This window comes from Coloeus monedula (genome assembly GCF_965178545.1).
Source record: "Coloeus monedula genome assembly, chromosome: 1".
NCBI lineage: Eukaryota > Metazoa > Chordata > Aves > Passeriformes > Corvidae > Coloeus > Coloeus monedula.
The window spans coordinates 63234568-63251891 of NC_138781.1; the positions used below are offsets into that span (position 1 = coordinate 63234568).

General features: G+C 42.3%; 1 protein-coding gene across 4 annotated transcripts in view; it reads left to right on the forward strand.

Moving 5' to 3' along the window:
• The window catches only part of SLC66A2 (solute carrier family 66 member 2), a 74733-nt gene that overhangs the window by 42112 nt on the left and 15297 nt on the right, over positions 1 to 17324 (forward strand). For all 4 annotated transcript variants that reach the window (XM_082280504.1, XM_082280503.1, XM_082280502.1 and 1 more), the window contains one exon: positions 9962 to 10178. In XM_082280504.1, coding sequence (XP_082136630.1) covers positions 9962 to 10178 — 217 coding nt within the window. The remainder of the gene's footprint in view (positions 1 to 9961; positions 10179 to 17324) is intronic.

The window sequence follows — 17324 nt, forward strand, 5'->3', positions numbered from 1 at the left end:
TTAGAAAGAGAAGTCTCTTCTTGCTCATGCTATGAAAACATTATCACAACGAGACAGCCGCCCACTTCCAAATATTGTTCAGTCCATTTAGGAAGAGGAGTCTCTCTGCCTGCGTGTGAGTCCTTTCCCCCTGACTTGCAGCTTTTCCCGCAACTGCTTTCGAGGGTCCACTCTTGAAGTTTCTTGGGGTACAATTTTAAGGTTGAGCCGTTCAGAAACAAAAACAGAGGCCCTTCTCCTTCCCTGGGAGCAAAGGGTCTTCATCATCTTCATCGTTAAGACTATCTCTGGGAACATCTCTAGGTACTGAGGTTTTCTCCTTTCCCGTTTAGAGCAAAAGTCCTCATCTGGTTCATCTCTCCCTGTCCAAACTTCTCATGAAATTACAGCTGCGTCAGCATCTGCCTATCTCAGTGCAGGTGCTTTTGCTTATGAGTTGAACACTCCACCCCCCATATCTTCATGAAATTACAACAGGATACTCTGATATATCATAGCTTCACAACAGAATTTCCGCTTTAAGCATCTCCTCTCTCTCTTCCCTCAGGTTTTCAGCTCTTCACAGCAGTAAAAGGGTTAATCTCACCTCGGCCTTGCAGCTTTGCAGCTGGAATGTTGAATTTTTCTTATCGAAGTGGAGAGGGGGGAGAGCCGAGCCGCTCTGGCTGCCCACGGCAAGGCAGTGGGGGGGGTTCCATGGCTGGAACAGGTCCATGGCTCCAGGATGGCCGTGGCCCGGCCCGGCCTGGCCCAAGCAGGGCCTGGCCGGGCCCGCTGGCCCCCACACGGGGCCCGCAGCCACCTGTGCCAGCGCCAGAAATGAGAGAGAGCTTGGGGGGGAGTTTGCCTATTCTTAAGTGTGGATCACAGAGGTGTTCACAACTTTAAGTGGCTTAGAGAATTGTCCATATTCAAACTGGCCAGCTGATAGGTTCTATCAGTTCCCAGAGGAAACTGTAAGCACCCCTTAGCAAGGACGTCCCTTCCGGGACTATGCTTGCTAACCTATGACAAGGAGGTGAGCAGAATCAGGAGTATTTGTAGTGAAAGCGAAGGCTGCCCAGAATCATTAAAACTCTGCTATGGCATCCTCTGGGCTTCCCATTTCACTGTCACTGTTGCAGCTTTAGAGAAGGATTTCCTCCTGAGGTCCATGCTCAGTCTGAGTCCTGTGTCTTCTAAAGCTGTTCATGATGCTTTCACTCCACCTTTCAAATACAGAGCTTATTTCCATAGCTCTAAATCCTTTGGGCCACAGCTCTCTTATTCCAGTGGCTTTCCAGGCCCCATGATCTGCCTAATAGGCTGTTTTCCTTCATTGGTCCTAAGTCAGGTAACTGCTGCTTTTGCCTGCTGCAATCTCATGGACACAGTGACTAAGAACAACAGTCAGTACATTGGAATAGAAAGGAGAGAGACTTCTATACTGAACAGGCAAGAGCAGCAGTAACACAGTAGGGTAGTTTCAGTAGTGATGCTATTGGTGAAGCCAGTCTTTACAGGGGCAATACAGTGCTCTAAGTACCTTGATTTAGATATATCTAGCCTTAAGTTAAGTGCCTTGCCCTAGTAGCAATATTGGCATGTGTGTGGTGCTGGTTGTCTTTTTTTTCTTCTCCTAATCTTACTGGCCTACTAGTACACCAGGAGCGGAGACCTGGTGTTTTCTCTCAGCTGGACTTGGGAAGCAAACAGTTTGGGTAGCATATGTTGCACAAGGTCCATTGGTAGGGGGCTTGCATGTGTACCTGCTGCAAGATTGCCACAAAATCATCTTCCATCTGGAGAACTCCAAGAAATGTCCTTGCTTTGGAAGAGACTAGTCCAGAGTGCTCTTCTTCATGCTTTTTGTGGGAGGGACTGGGGTAGGAGTTTGCTTCTGCCTGCCCCCAGGTTGGTTACACTCATTCTGCTGTGATGTGTGGAGATGGCTGGGCTGAACTGTACTGCTCCATGTGGATTTCCCAGCTCAGCTGGCATTCATCAGTAGTTTCTGAGCCCAACAGCTGGAACCTTGTTCACAGATACTATACTTGCTAAAACTTCCTCTGTATTAGAACAAAAAAAAAATCTTTGTTCTCCCCTGCTTGCTTTTATAATTTTGCTTTCTTTTTAATGCTTATAACATCAGCGGTACTGTGAGGAAGAGGCATGTATGTGTATGCAGGCATATTTAGGTATAAACACGCAAATTAAATGTTGACAGGACTGGTATCAGTGCAGTACAACTGATGTAAACAATTCTGCATCCTTTTGTAAGACAGTGGAAATTCTTAAAGATGAGGTAAAGGTCAACCTAATTTTGTGGGTTTATATAACTGCATTTTTCTCTAATTTTTTTTTCTTCACTGTGGGACTCCCATAAACTGAAGCTGTGTACAAAGCAAGTTACACTGCAGATAGCACAGCAAAGGCTGTCAGCTGCACGGAAGGTGCCCAGGGTACAAATATTTTGATTTAGCTTTTCATTCCTATTGTCCTGTGTGTTGTTAGCAGCAGGGGTAAAACTTTCAGAATAAATTGTAACTTTTAAATTGCTGCTCTTTAAGGGTCACAGAATGGTCAAGATAGGTGTTATTGCTAATTATCTCTGGTGGGGACCACTGTGCTAAGTGGTATTCAAAGGTTTCCCTTAAACCAAAGGCTGTAAAATCAGGGAAGTAGCACATTAATGGGAAAGGCAGGATGTTAAGAAATAGAGTGTGGATTGTTTGACTTTTTCATATGTACTAGTGCATTTGTGTCATATTTTTCTGAAGTAGTTGTAACTCGTAATTGCTTTCTTAACCATGCAATTGGTAATTCCCTTTGGTGAGGAGGTAGAGTGGACCCTGCAGAACCCAAAGGGGAAGAATAGAGCAGTTGCTGATGCTTGTAGGTGTGTGCTGAGGGACAGTGTGGAATATGAGTGAGAAGCCCTGGATAGGCAGGACAGTGCTGAAAAAATGTTGGCCTACTTATATGTAGGTTTTTGAGAAGGAGGAAGAAGACTGGGTAATAATCCTGGTGGGAGGGGAAAAAACATGAACTTGAGAGACCAGCACAGAAGATTTTAGAAGGTTGTGACGCTACGTAAAATGAGGCAAAGAAAACCAAGGCAAGTACTTGCCTTCAAACTAGAGAAGATGAATGAGGGGAGATAGGGATAATGTTGATGTAGAGGAGGTTTCATCAGACTTGAACTTCTAATCTCAGGTGTTCTGTCTCCCATCAAGTACTGAAAGCTTCATTGAGCTTTTAAAAACAAAGGTTCTTTGTGTGTATCTTCAAAGAAAATCTGCTGGTTACTTTTTGTTGACTAAAGGACTCATGCTGGGCTTTTAAGGAGAGTCAAATACTAAGAGGACTGGCTTCAATGAACTGACATTAGATGTGGCCAAGAGAAGGCACTGTATGAGCCAAGGGATATAAAAAATGGATTTCATTGGAGGAGAGTAATTTGTTTGCTATAGGCTGGGGTGATATTTTCAGAAGAGGTTCAAGACCCTCCAGAATGTTATGCTCCTATCTTAGATGGGCTAGAGAGGAAAAAGTGACAATGTTTGGGCACAAGTCAGTGTGAAGACCAGATAGAAGGGAATGTTTGAGAGATGCTGAAGTACTGCAGTGACAGGGTTGAGCAGATATGTAAAAGTAACTCAGAGTTTGTGGAATTCCTAGGTCATGGGCCTGAAGGAATGGAGATGAAGAGCATTGTCTCTTTATAGACAATGTCCTTTCAAAAAGATCAGAGCCAGAAGTTTTTGGTGCTAAGCTTTCATTTCTTCTGTTTTGTACCATGAGTGAAAGTCCCTTCTTAGTCCCTGTGAGTGTAAAAGAAATGCTGGTTTCAGACAGCATTTGCAGGTTTCTATCACTTCTTGAAAAAAGGGGAAGAAAATCTAAATGTATCAGTTCACACTATCTGTCTGTAATGCTGCTTCCTTCCTTCTTTCTGGTAGGAAAGAGGAAAGTGCCTAGCTGGATATGTAGATGACTGAGAGTGAGAGAAAAAGTTTTGGATCACCCAGTAACAGTCATGCAGAGCCTTGCTGCCCTTGTCACCCCAGTTACTTCCTGGGTGCCCTGTGGGGTACGCGGGAATTTCAGAACAGAGCATCAGAGAAACCCAGGTTCTGACTGGGAGCTGCTCAGAATGAGCAAGGTGAGGAGTGCTAGCTGGCGTGCTTCTCTGCAATTCTGCGGCTGTTTTTAGATGAGACAGCTGAAATCAGGATTGCCAGGGAGACAGATCTAATGCCTGAGGCAAATATCTGAGGATTTGCTGCAGCTGAGGAACTGTAAGTGTAAAAGTCTCCTTTTCAGAATCCACTGCCTGGGCCCAACCTCCTGTGGCAGGTACCTCACAAGTCCTCTTCAGAGAATGTGGCAAAATTTATTTTTAAGATACCACTGCTTAGTGCAGGACCTGTGCTTAGCTTAGAGCACTCTTTGGAAGTGTGAGAGGTCTGAGTTAAGCTTCTCATGTCAGCCTGGGGATACAAGTCTGCATCTTCCAGCTGTCCAAAGAGTTGCCGTTGTTGCCAGGCTGGCATGAGGAGCAGCATCATATTTGCCTGCAGCTCAGAGGTGAACCCATTTTACAGAAGAGACCATGAGTTTTGGAGATGAGCAGAAGAGCAAATGAGGGAGAGAGTGTTGTACTGTAGCCCAGTGGCTAAGACCCACAGGGAGCACAGAGAGTGCAGGTTGCAGCTCCTGCATCTTCAAAGTGTGTACATTTTACAGTAAACAGACCATGGATAATAACCTGAAATAATTCCCAGCCATGACTGCATTTTGTAACTGTTCCAGGTTGGATATATTACTGTTTTCAGGCTCTTTCACAGCATCTAAGCTCTCAGGTTTTGGATTGCAGTGTTGTTAAGGAAGGCATTGGACATCTGACTGCTTGGGCTGGAGTCCTTTGATCGTGTGGCAGGAACAGGTCAGGTGGGCAGGCATTGTGATCCGTAGTCAGATGATGGAAATTGGATGTCCTTTGAACAGCACCACAGTCTCACAAAGTGTACCAAGGGGTAGGAGGATTAACTACCCAGTCATCTGTTTAGAAGGGGACTCAGAGGTAGAGACTGTCCAGCATGCTCTTAGAAGGAGTTAGTGAGCAGTGTTTTTCATACAGCAAGTCAAGAGTTTAATTACAGGAGGCAGTTTTGGTGAGTGACTATGATGTAATGGCATTCATAAGGAGTGGGAGAGAGAGTAAAACCAGTAGCCTTCATAAGAAGAAAAGAGTTTATTTCCTTATCAAAGCTGTACAGAGGGCTCAAATGCAAACTCTCCCACCTTGCAAAGATAGGCAGTGGAAATTGCAAGCTTTTCCTTGACCTCAAAACTAGGAAGGAACCAACCAAAAAGGAGGAGCTGGGTCAAATGTCTAAGGACAAGTGTAAGTGAATGTAGTGCAAGGGATGTAGGTACAGAATTAGAAAGGTCAAGGCACAAAATAAGATACAACTAGTAAGTGAAATTGAGAGCTACAGTAAATAATTTTTAGGATGTTAAAGTCTTCGCTTCACTTTCCCAAAAGGAACTAGCATGGTAGCTGGCTTAGTATAAAATGCTTCTTGACTAAAAATAATGTAACTGTTTGGACCTCTGTGCCATCCTCAAGTGAAAGCTGATACTGTGGACTCTTCTTTGTGTTACTTGGCATCTATCCCACACCAGAATCTTGGATTTACTACTTTCATTTTGGCCCAACTGATAATAACCATTGTTATTTACAATGCAGTCTCTGCCTGCTTTACATTTTTCATATCTGACATGCAAAGTGCTTCCCACAGGAGGCCTTTTAATTTCATCCTTCTTCACCCTCAAGCTGTATGGAGTTTTCTCCAGTTAGTGCACAAAAAAACCTGCAGAGCTGCTCCTTCCCCCAGCATGAATAGGCTTTTCCAACATAAATCTCTCATCTATCAATGGATTAACATGCTTAAAATGCAACTCACTGAGTGGTTTAAAGAGCTCAGCCATGGGTAATAAAGTACAGTACCTTTCATTGCAGTAATACCAATTCTGATCCACACAGGATGTTAGTGACTGGGAGTTACTGCTTGAACTGAATCAGCTGAATGTGGTTACAAACCCATGTCAGGAATTTCTCTCTGGGCAGAATGGAGTGAGCTGTGCAGGCAGTGCCTTCCCGTTTCAGGGACTAGAAAGATGCACCCACATTTAACTTAGACAGTTTTTAAGACGTTTGCTAGAAGTAAATGGTGGTACAGTGGGGTTTCTTGTTTTGTCCTTTTAAAGAAAAGAGATGATGGTGGGGCAAAAATCCCAATATCATACTTATTTTCATACTTTTCTTCAAACATGAATAATGTTTGCAATGATATTTATAACTTTGTTCAGTTCTCAGATGACATGGTCTGGGGCACTGATTGGTGTCTCTTACTATCTTCTTGGGGTAGGACTGGTTTGCATACACAAGAATTTTGGGGTTTTAAGCATTTAAAAGATGGGTTTTTTGCACATACCTGTCACTGTACTCAGCAGAATCAACATTTAAAAAAAAAAATACCACTCCCATTACAGAACTAATGTGTTTGGACCCCCTTGAGAAGGGAGCCACTTGGAAAAATGAGTCACAGTTTATTTCCAGACCTTGAAGTGATGGGTATGTGATTTTTTTCCCCTCTGAATGTTTTAAACCATTTGTCAAAGAAAATAAACTTTAGCCTTGGTTAAGAAGAAGCAGTCATGTGGCAAAACATTTTAGCAGTTCAAATAAGGGCTAGAGAAGCTACAACCCTTATGGAAAGTCAGGTATGTAATTCTCTGCCTTTTTTTTTTTTTTTGGTAATGCGGTGTGGTGATGTGTAGTGTCCTAAAATAGACTTCTGCATCTGGAGAATACATCTGTTAAGTAAAGCAATTTATAATTATATATTGGGTTGTTTTTTACAACAACTCAGATGTGTTTCTGCAAAACTATTACCAAATATGATTGCTCTTACCTCTTTTGTTTTCTCTTCCCTTCTTCTCTTCTTTCTTGAATACATTACCAAGCAAAATTTGTAGCAGAAACTAAAACGTATAAACTTCTGCAGTGAAATGGAGATTGTCTAACATCATCATAGTTTTGAGCAAAAGAGACTCTCTGTGCTAGTAATTAGTTCTCCTGCTTCGGCTGAAGTCCTGTTTCACACAGTGTTTTCCTCATCTGTGCTCAAGTGTTTGCATGGATCCATGGATTTTGTAGCTTGCCTCACAGTAGCTGTAGAAATGTTGACATTTTTGGTTTCATGAACGTCCTAAACTTCTGCTCCTTCGATGTAGTTTTAGTTATTTGATTTCTATTATGAAAATGAACTGGGGAAATTAGGACTTGGTGTCCAGGGAACGGTATTTTAAAAAGAATCCTTGAGCATGTGGAGAACGCAGGAGGAAAAACACGGTGTATGCAGGGCATATCTGACAGCTGGTAGGAAGGTTTAATGAGTGAAGGGCCATGGGCCCTTCACCTCCAAAAAAGAAAGCCTTCACAAAGCTCCAGAAATGCATGAGGCTCATGTGCTTTGGGCTGTGCCAGCACTGGGTCTAACTTTTATTTAGTCTTGTGTCCCTGAATTTTGAGGCTGAGGAGCCACTACCATAAAATACTGAAAGTCAGCATTTACATTGACGGTGGTTTTGCCAATTCAATTCCGGGTGATGGCTGACAATGCTGCAGGTTGAGGATGGCTCCTGGCCAGTTGTGCCTTCCTCTTTGGGTGGCAAAATAAAATGATTCAGCTGGGTGCAGTTGATGCCTTTTCCTGGTCTTAAAATGAAGAGTCAAACATGGTTAAAAGGGAAGAGGGGATTTTACCTTGGTATTTATTTTAAGGATCCTTAGGTGCACTAAGTCCAGGTCAAGGAAGTCAGTCGTCACAGTCAGGAGGTGTCCTGAGGTGTGGGTTTGCCAAGTACTATAAAGAGAATAGTTACTAAGGGGTGTCTGAGGGCCAGACTGATAATGATACGAAGGTATAAAGAGATGCAGAAAATGAGACTATTACTTGGCATGCATATGTATCCTTAGGCAGCTAAGTGCTGTTTTCCCATCTCACTGAATTTGCTGCTAGTGTTAGTGGAGGTTGATGTCTTCCTTGCTTGAGTCAGCAGTGGGACTATTTCTTTAGCTTTCTGTACTGCTTCTGAAGTGGCAGCAACAGAAATCTTCTAGTGATGTGCTGTGTGTTGCACAGCTTTGGGCTGGTTGAATTAACCCTGTTAGGACAGTAGTTCATCACCTTGGTAGTTAATGGAGTCCAGTTGGTCTGAAGTAGGTACTTTTAACTTAAAGTGCTTCTAAGAAAGGAAGGCAGGAACAGCACCTGCTAATGTGTAGGAACCCAGAGTGCCGAGAATATTTCTCTGCCTGTTTTTAAGGGTTCTCACCCCCCTGAACAACAGTTTTAACCTCCAACCTTGGAAAAAATTACCAACGGTCAGACGAGAACTAGAAAATACAGTGGTGTGAATTAGGTGATAGACTACTATGTAAGATTGTCACAGGGTGAAAAATTAAGAGGTTTTGGGCTTCTCTTTGTAATAAATAGGTAACAGTAAAAAATATCAAAATGGAGGATTGTTGTTGTTCTCTAAACCTTCTCCTTCTTCTACTACTCCATGTTCTGCAGTAAAAGTAGTTTGGAATGATTGGATAGAGAATTCCGCAGTTCCTGCCCGTGTTACTGAATAATTGGTAGGAAAGTGAAAATAGTGTACGTTTTTAGTAACTTTTGGTTAAAATATCTTTGAAAGGCCATGTAAATCTTGATAGAGAGACTCCACTCCTGCTTTTCTGTGCTCTGTGCTGTACCTGGGTCACGCTAGTGGCTCTGTTCCTCTGATAAGACTTAATAAACAACTATCCGGCAGCATTGAAACTCAAGGAAAGGTCTCTGTTTATCTTTGAAACTCCTTGCAAGGACTTTTAGAAAATTCTCTCCCATCAGGAGGGACTTGATTTACGGCACGGTTCAGTGTCACTAATGAACAGTTATTGTAGCATTTTTGTTAAAAATGAAGTTTTTATTTTGCTATACAATCAATGGCTATGGGGTTGTGTATTTGATTATTCATCAATAAGACAGCTACATATCTTCCAGTGATATGCTGTGAATGTGCCAAGCAAATGCCCTGGTTGCTTCGTTCCTTCTCTCCTTCCCTCAAGAGGGGTATTGTGTTTTGTGGCTCAGCATTTTGTTGTGACAGATGCAGAAATGGGTGCTCATCCTGCACTCCTTGGTGCTGGCAAAGGCAAGAGCAAAGTGTGTTTTGTCCTTGGAGTGAAAGCGGTGATGTCCGTGGGAGGCTTTTTTCCAGGGAAAATCTTGCCACAGTCTTGTACCTGTCTTGTAGCAGCTGCACTGGGCCCTTCACCACAGGCAGCTGCACTGCACTAGGGAACAGAGCTGTGGACTTCAGGTGACCTTCTAAGCAGCTTGGATTGAGGCACTTGGAAGACAGAGATAATGACCTAAGAGAAAGAATGCTTGCACTGCTGTGCTTGTGGCCTGTTATTAGTATTGGGAAGGCTTTTGTGAAACATTTCTTATTCCAGCTCCACTAGAGCCGTATCCAGAGTCCTTCATGTTTGATACAGGAAGGTATTTTTGAAATGCTTTCTTTTAAAAAGTTATCTTTGTAAATACTTGGTTGGCTTGCAAGCCTTTGTTTTATTGTTTCCCTTTTGAACACAGCCCAAAAATTGTTTTTGAAATCAGGACTGTTATTCTTTATTTTTCTTGTTGTTTTTGTGGGGATTTTTTGTGGAGCGTGGTGCTGGTTGCGAGAGTGTTTGGTTGTTTTGTTTTTATTTTTTTTCAATCCTATCCCTCATTTTTTGCTATTCCCTACCACCAAAGACTGTGTCTACCTCATGCTTCCCAATTCTCACTTCCACCCCGATTAACTTTGGGTTGGTTGGGAAAACATATTTGATTCTTGCATTCCTGTTCTGTTGCAGATTTTGACTTGAACTATTTTTGGCATTGGAGCAAGTTTACAGACTACGTGCAGTGTGTCCTCACCTTCACTGGTGTGACTGGTTACATCACTTACCTGTGGCTGGACTCCTCCCTCTTTGTGGAAACGCTGGGCTTCCTTGCGGTGTTCACTGAGGCCATGCTGGGTGTTCCCCAGCTGTACCGCAACTACCAGAACAGATCGACAGAAGGAATGAGGTACGGTGCTTGTCCTACATCAAACACGTGCGTGTGCCTCCGTGGGGGTTGTCTGTGCAGTGTGGGAATGCTTTGCCAGGAAGAACAATGTCATCTCTACAATTGCTACTTGAAAATACAGCAGTGGTCAGAGTAGACTCTGTCAGTAGGAGCTGGTGCAGCACTGCTGAAGGCAGTGGGAGTTCCATGACACCTCTGAAGTTTGACCCACTATCCAAGTCCAGCTGGACAGGTCCAAGGTGAAACATGTTTTAGTGAAATAAACATGTGAAACCACTGCTGTTGGCATTAGCAACATGTTGCAGTACAACTCAAGCTGTGCTACACTGGTAATTAGAAATGGTCTAAAGAGATCTTGCATATCAAAAGTAATAAAGAGAATAAAAGTATTTTGAGCCTGCAGCCTATAACTATCAGTGTAACTCATATAATTAGCTTTTTCTCACGTCTTCTCATCACTTCTTCATAATCCATTATTACATTCGTAGCAAATGACATCACTGTTTATTTTTGTGTCAAAGCTTGAAACTGACATTTAAGAAAGCTCAGATGTGACTTTTACAGTCGTGACTAGGAAACCCTCTGTAAAAAAATGTGGGACAGAACACTTTAATCTTGTGCCCACTCTTGAGTCACTAAATCAGATTGTCTTTTCACAGTGTTTATTGGATAACTCCAATGGTACCACTAAGATTGCAAAGGCAATTTGTGAAAGGTTTTGAGAGAGGAAACCTTTACTGTGTTGTATGAGTGCATTGGTCTGTAGAAACAATACAGCAGCAAATTCAGTTCACAGAGTACTGTGATCATTTGCGACTCTGTCTTCTCTTTCATTGCTTTGTTAGGACTTCTTGGCATTGCTTTTAAATTTGCTGGGATAATTTTTACTTTGGTCAAAACAAATAACCATGCCACCCCCAAACCAATGCAATTCTGTCCTCTGTTCACATTATTCCCTTTACTTGTTTGGCTTGCGCATGCTTATACTAGCTACTTTGAGATCTTTTCTAACTTGAAATGTTGAAATGTTCAGAAATTTGCTTTGATGCTTCAGACATTTTCTGATTGAGAGCCCCTTTGGTACAGAATGAGTCAGGATTTGCTTCCAAAATACTGGGGTATTTTTCATGCATGTACAGTTTTCCTATTTCCTGTATATGGTATTAGCAAAAGGATTTAAAAAACCCTCTTTCGTCTTTCTAAACTGCTAAGCATAGTATTGCAGAATTCCCATCTAAGACTGCTTGGCAAAAGAGTGCTGCATTTAGTCAAGAGAAACTAGCATAAAAGCTCATGTTTCCTTGCCGTGGAACAGAACCAGGTCAAGGATAGCCACACTCTGTATCACTTGTGTCCACGTTCCAGAATGCATTCCCCTCTCTGGTTCTACTCTTGAAGTAGTTCTTTGTGTGGCATTGGACATTGATGGGTCTGGGGACTGATGAGGTAATGCACAACTTTGTGCTGCTGTACTGCAGTGGGAGGCTGTTCATGCACATGTTGGTGCTCTTTCATTTTTTCAGGCTAAATTGCAGTTTTGTGTATGTTGCAGGTACCACACACACTTTGTAGTACCATGCAATCCTAAACTAATTGGATGTTCTCTAAGCATTAGTGGGCTGTTCCTTCTGTGAGAGTGAGTGACTTCTGCCAGTATATTGCCTTCTGTTGAAGGAGCTGTTGGAAATATTGCCTCTGAACTTGCCTTCCTGTGCCCACTTCTCTAAAAGCACATTAGAGAGGAGACCCCAGTCTTGGAAACAGTGAAGGGAGCATGTAACAGTGCAGCCAGCCTACTTGCATGGGTATTTACAAGCTGTGGACTGGCTGATGCCCAGGATAGCTGATACCCAGGATAGCTGATGCCCACTGCTCTGTGCAGTTCTGTATAGCTCAGGGCAGAAATAACCACAGGTGTGGATGGTTACACTGTCGGAAGCAATTGCACTGGGGATCTGGGCCAAAATGGCTGGCTGCCAGCCATGCTCCTAGCAAGCCTCAGTGGCAAAGTAAGAGAGATGAGTTTCAAATGTCTCTGTGACTTTAAGCTTAATAGGGAGAGCAGTGAGTATTAAGCTGTTCTGTATAGTGTCCTTTTGGTCAATCATTACATGCTGGTTGGAGGTGGTAACTTCTTAAACCACAGTGATTCTGTCAGCCAGTGCAGGAGTGCAGCCTGTGTCCCTAAAGATCCCAACCTTTACTAGTGCCAGAGAAGTGGTTGTTCACAGGTCCTCATGGCTTGGCTGAGAAAAGCAGTAACATGTATCTGTCTCTGAACTGGGACAGAGCAGCTGATACATTAAGTCTATTTAGCAAACAAGTCCTTTCATAAAGGTTAACTGTTGAAAAAGAAAGGGAGAATAAGGTTACAGTATGGGGCCCCATCTGGTCAGGGTATCCTGGCAGACTCCTCTGATACTCTTGTTTCTGAAAAAAGGCCAGAACCCTTCCCCCCCAGTAACACCTGTTTAAGTGAGAAGTTGAGGACAGCTTATACTTGAGGTAGCAGTCACTTCCTGATAAACAAACTTGGAGACCAGGGGCCATGAGAGAGGTAAATGGGAGAGGTGGCAGTGGCAGGCAGGATATCCTTTGGGAGTCTGTTGTGGAAAGGGTCCTATCATCTCACTTCTGTATTTCCATCTGCTACTGCCTGAAAAGTGGCCTACTGAAAATGTCCTCTGTGTCTGAGGTAAATGTCCAGAGGGCATCTGCAGCTTAGTCAGTTATGTTTATTGTAATAGAGCATGGCCGGAGTGAAGGAATCACAGTTATGTGCTTTATAGTGCTCTTGAGAATGAGTCTGCTGGTTCTTTGATATCTCTGTTGTGCTGGATAGAGCTCCTTATATCTTATTTGTAAGTTTTCATTTTTCCCTTCCTCTCCCTTTTTCCTTCTTTTTGTAGGAGTATTACTACTAGGTCCTGTAGCTTCCTCCTCTGTTCTGAGAGGGTGGAGACCAAAGGAGACGTTGGAAAGAAATGAAAACAGTACGGAGATGCGTGCTGAGTAACAGCTCATGTGGAGTGAAGATAGTGTAGTATGTCCTGGTGGGCTGATGACTGATGGGTGGAAATTTTCCTGTGATTAAGTAAACAACTAAACTAGTCAAAGGAACAGAAATTTTCATCATATTCTCTCTGACAATTCACCTGATTACTTTATGGAAATGAGTACTTTGTGGAAGCTTGGAGCTCTGTTTAAGTGTTTAAGTACTCTTGGATGGTTGCAAAGCTAAATAGTACAGTAGTAGTTATATAAATTGTGGTACTAAACTTGACAGAAGTGCTTTGTAATGAATTGTGTTAATACCTATCAAAGAAATAATCACTTCATCTCCATTCTTTTCAAGAACTAAACTAGTTCTGTCAGGTTGCCTAGTAAAAGAGTAATTTAATTACTTTAATTATTGGGGTGGATTAGAATTATAAGTGATTATATTAGAAAAAGGACAAAAGCTGCCTCAAAGTTAAAGAGCGTTAGAGTATTTGAGGAAAAAAAAGCACTATAACATTAAAGGATTGGTCATCACTTGTAATTTTCTTTATGTGGTAAAATATTTCAAGATTTGACATCCAGAACACCTCCCCTCTATCGCCTTTTAGGAGGCAGAGCTGCTGAGTGCTACAGTTGGGATCTGATGCTCCTTGTATTATTAGCTGCTTTTGTTTTGTGACAAAAATCATAGAGACAGGAACTTAATCTGTCATTTATCTTTGCGTCTCCACTCCTTCTAGGATAGTTGCCTCCCAGTCACTTTCTAATAAACTTCATTAGTGAGAAAAGGTGATGTTTAACAGGAGGCAGTGGAAAGGGCAGGAAGGTTGGCTCTGAATCTGCACACAAGAGGTCAGGGTGTTGGGAGAATCACATCCTTGTGTGGACAACAGCTTTTGTGGAGTTCCTGTACGGGGGCAGTGTGTACTTTTGTGCATGTGTGGGGAGAGCCTCTGACGGAGGCAATGCTGTTATTATGCACTCCTCATAATCCCATCTGACCTCCGTCCAGCAAAGGAGGAGGATGGAGAGGGTTCCTCTCTAAGGTCTGTGACCAAGTTGTAGGTGTGTGGTCCTACCCAAGGACCATGTTAATCTTGGGACTGCATGAGGGTTGATTTGCTCCAGGACAGTATTGCATTCCTGTCTGCTGCCCTGCTCCAGAAAAAAATAACTGCCCTTCATTGAAAGTTTTTTGCAAAAGCTTTTCAAAATCACCTGGCAGTAACCATTTTGACTGCTAACTGCTGCTCCAACCCCATGGAGAAGCAGTTTCTTCTCAGTTAGAGCTGTTGTGTGGCACAATCTTCCCTGATCCAAGAAAGAGGTCTGGCAGTAGGACAGAGCTGCGCTGCACATCTTGAAATCTCAGAAGCCGCAATCCATCGGATACCAAAATGTGCCCATCAGTTGTTAGCGTGGAAACATGTGGGTTCAATAAAGCAAGGTCTTTTTGCAGCAGTAGTTGAGGTCCTGATACACTGTTGTCTCTTTCGCTGGCTGCACCCTTGGCAGTGGATGGCCCTTGCTGTACCTGGCTCAGGGTAGGGTAGGGCAGCTGCAGGGTCAAAAGGACACAACCAGGGAAAGTCTGTGTTGTCCCTCTGCAAGCGGAGTCCCAGGTCTCTCTTCTTGCTCATGGACAGCTTTCAGTCTGCTTGGAAGGAACCTCCTTTCTGCAAGACTTCTGACTGTCGTGTTTGTCTGACATTGGGTCAGGGGCTCAGAATTTCACTGCCTGGAGACAGCCAACACAATCAGTGATTCTGCTTATATGTTGACAGGAGACTGTCTTGAGAAATCTAGCCTGAAAAGGCCAAATGAGGATAATCTCAGGGTTTAATTCAATCAGGTTATTGTGCTATGAAAGAAAATATTAATTTAGTCTCTCCCGTGGCAGTGCTGGGTCAGTCACAGTGTTTATTCGGTTTTAAGAAGCACAAAGCAGGGAAGGAGAAACAATTGGCATTTATTGTCTCAGAAGCTGCTGGAGTCAAGAGCTGCAAATTCTAAGAAGCTTTTTCATTCAGAAATGTTTTATAAGGTGCGCTGCAGCTGTGAGCTAGTTATGAGCAAGTATTTATCTGAAATGTATCCAATGAAATGAGTGTGGTGTAAAGAGGTATGAAAGAAATAAATTATACTAAATGACTCTAATATGTATGTATATTTAATATATTCTTTACTTTTCTCTTCTACAGATAATATTAAAAATAGCAGAAGACAGCATTTCTTTGGGAGATAAAATTTGTTGTTGGGTGCTTTTATTAAATACTGCTCTAAGGTTCTTCTGAGATGTGCAGCTCTTTATATCAGTTTCCAGGAGAAAATTTTGACTTCTGAGAACAGTGTTTGTCCCAGAGACAAATCCTGGGTTTATTCAAACGCTGCAAAGATTAATGAATGCTGCTGTATTTTCTCTGCCTGTATTGGATTAACCAGGTGCTGTGATGAACAGATGTAGAAGGCTTTATTCAGGACTGGCTAACCGACGTCTGGTCACCTCATTTAGTGAGATTTTAGATTTAAGGAGAATGGGTAAGTGCTCTAAAAATGCCACAGCTGTGGTTTCCTGGGATTTTTTAGCCCGAGGGAATTTTTTATTTGTGAGTAAGTAAAACAGCTTCAGTGAGGTACCTTTGGAGCAACTTTTGAGTTACTTCCTTTATGCTATTTAAAAAAAACCAAAACACTATGCTAGAGGGAGGTAGCAAGAGTTGTTGCTCAGGCACCAACTGTGTATTAGCTTCTTAAGAATAAATTTGGTTCCATTAAAAAGAGAGGCAATTCACATCTGTTATGGCAACTGTGTTACATATCTGTGCTTCTTTGGGGAGGCTCAGTAAAGGGCTAAGAGAAATTAACTGGAAAATAACTTAAAAAGTGCTAAAAAGAAGAGAAGTTAAAAGAGAATGATGCAAGCAATGGAAATATTGAATTGTATGTTTTTTTCTCTTCAGCTCCTGTTTCTCACTGTCAGAAATTGCATGGATGAGAGCAAAATCAAAGAAATAGGAGTAGGGATAATGGATGCCTATGTGAAAGATTTCCTTTTCTGAGTATGCCACATACACAAAGCAGACACTGGCCAGTACAGTGGTGACCTGAGTTAGGAGTACATTGTGTCCAGTCCAGAACTAACACTGAGGAAGATGCTGAAAAGAGAGAGAATCGTTTCCGTCAGTCTTTGGCATTGTACTCTCCAGGTGCTGATTAAGCAGTGTCTTCTGTTATTCTTAAAATAGCAGCTGCTTTATATATTAAACAGACAAAACAGAGAACATGGACGAGAGGTATGACAGGTGAGAGCCATTTAATTAAAAACAAGCAAACAAACCCCAATATAGCTTTGTGGATTCAAATCATCTGACCCAGCTAAGAAGCAGGTTTTCATTGCATAAAGCATTATGCAGACAATCATAGGGACTACGTTATGAAAGAGAAAATAGTTCTCAAGGGACTAGTTAGGACCTAAAAGTTAAGTCTGGGACCCTGGCAAACAGAGAAATCAAGTCTTAAGTATGAGCCAGAACTACATAGGGTAAATGTAAAATTACTAGCTCTACTTAAAAGTGGTTTGTACGTACGGTTGTATAGCCCATTCCTTACTTTCACTGCCTTTCCTATTGCACTAATCAGAACTGTCACTGTGCTTACAAATTGCCTATTTTAAACTATACATGTAATTTACTGTAGTTCTGTGATTTTATTCTTTCGTCTTCCTAAATGTTCTTCCTACTCAGATCCTTAGTTTTCTTTGTGGGTCTACAGAAATCGTTGTCGTTGCTTCTATGGCTCCAGCCAGCATTTGTAGTTTTCTGGGGAAGTTTTACTTGTTTGATTGCTTTGCTTTGCTGACCTTTCATTTTCTGCTCCTGGTACTGATCAGCTGGTTGCTATTTTCCTTTATGATGGCTTTTATATAAAATACTCCAAGGTTTTTCATTTCTGGATTTTGCATACACAGCCAGGTTTGCATAGTAGTCAGTGAAAAAATTTCATGACTGGAGGGACCAGGTTTTTGTACAACTGTAAGGCTTACTACAAACAGCTTGTCTTCTCTCTTAACCTTTCCATTTGTGGTTCTAATAGGCAACAGGAACATCAGATTCCTTTCCCAAATATGCCTGTTTTAAGGCTAAGAGA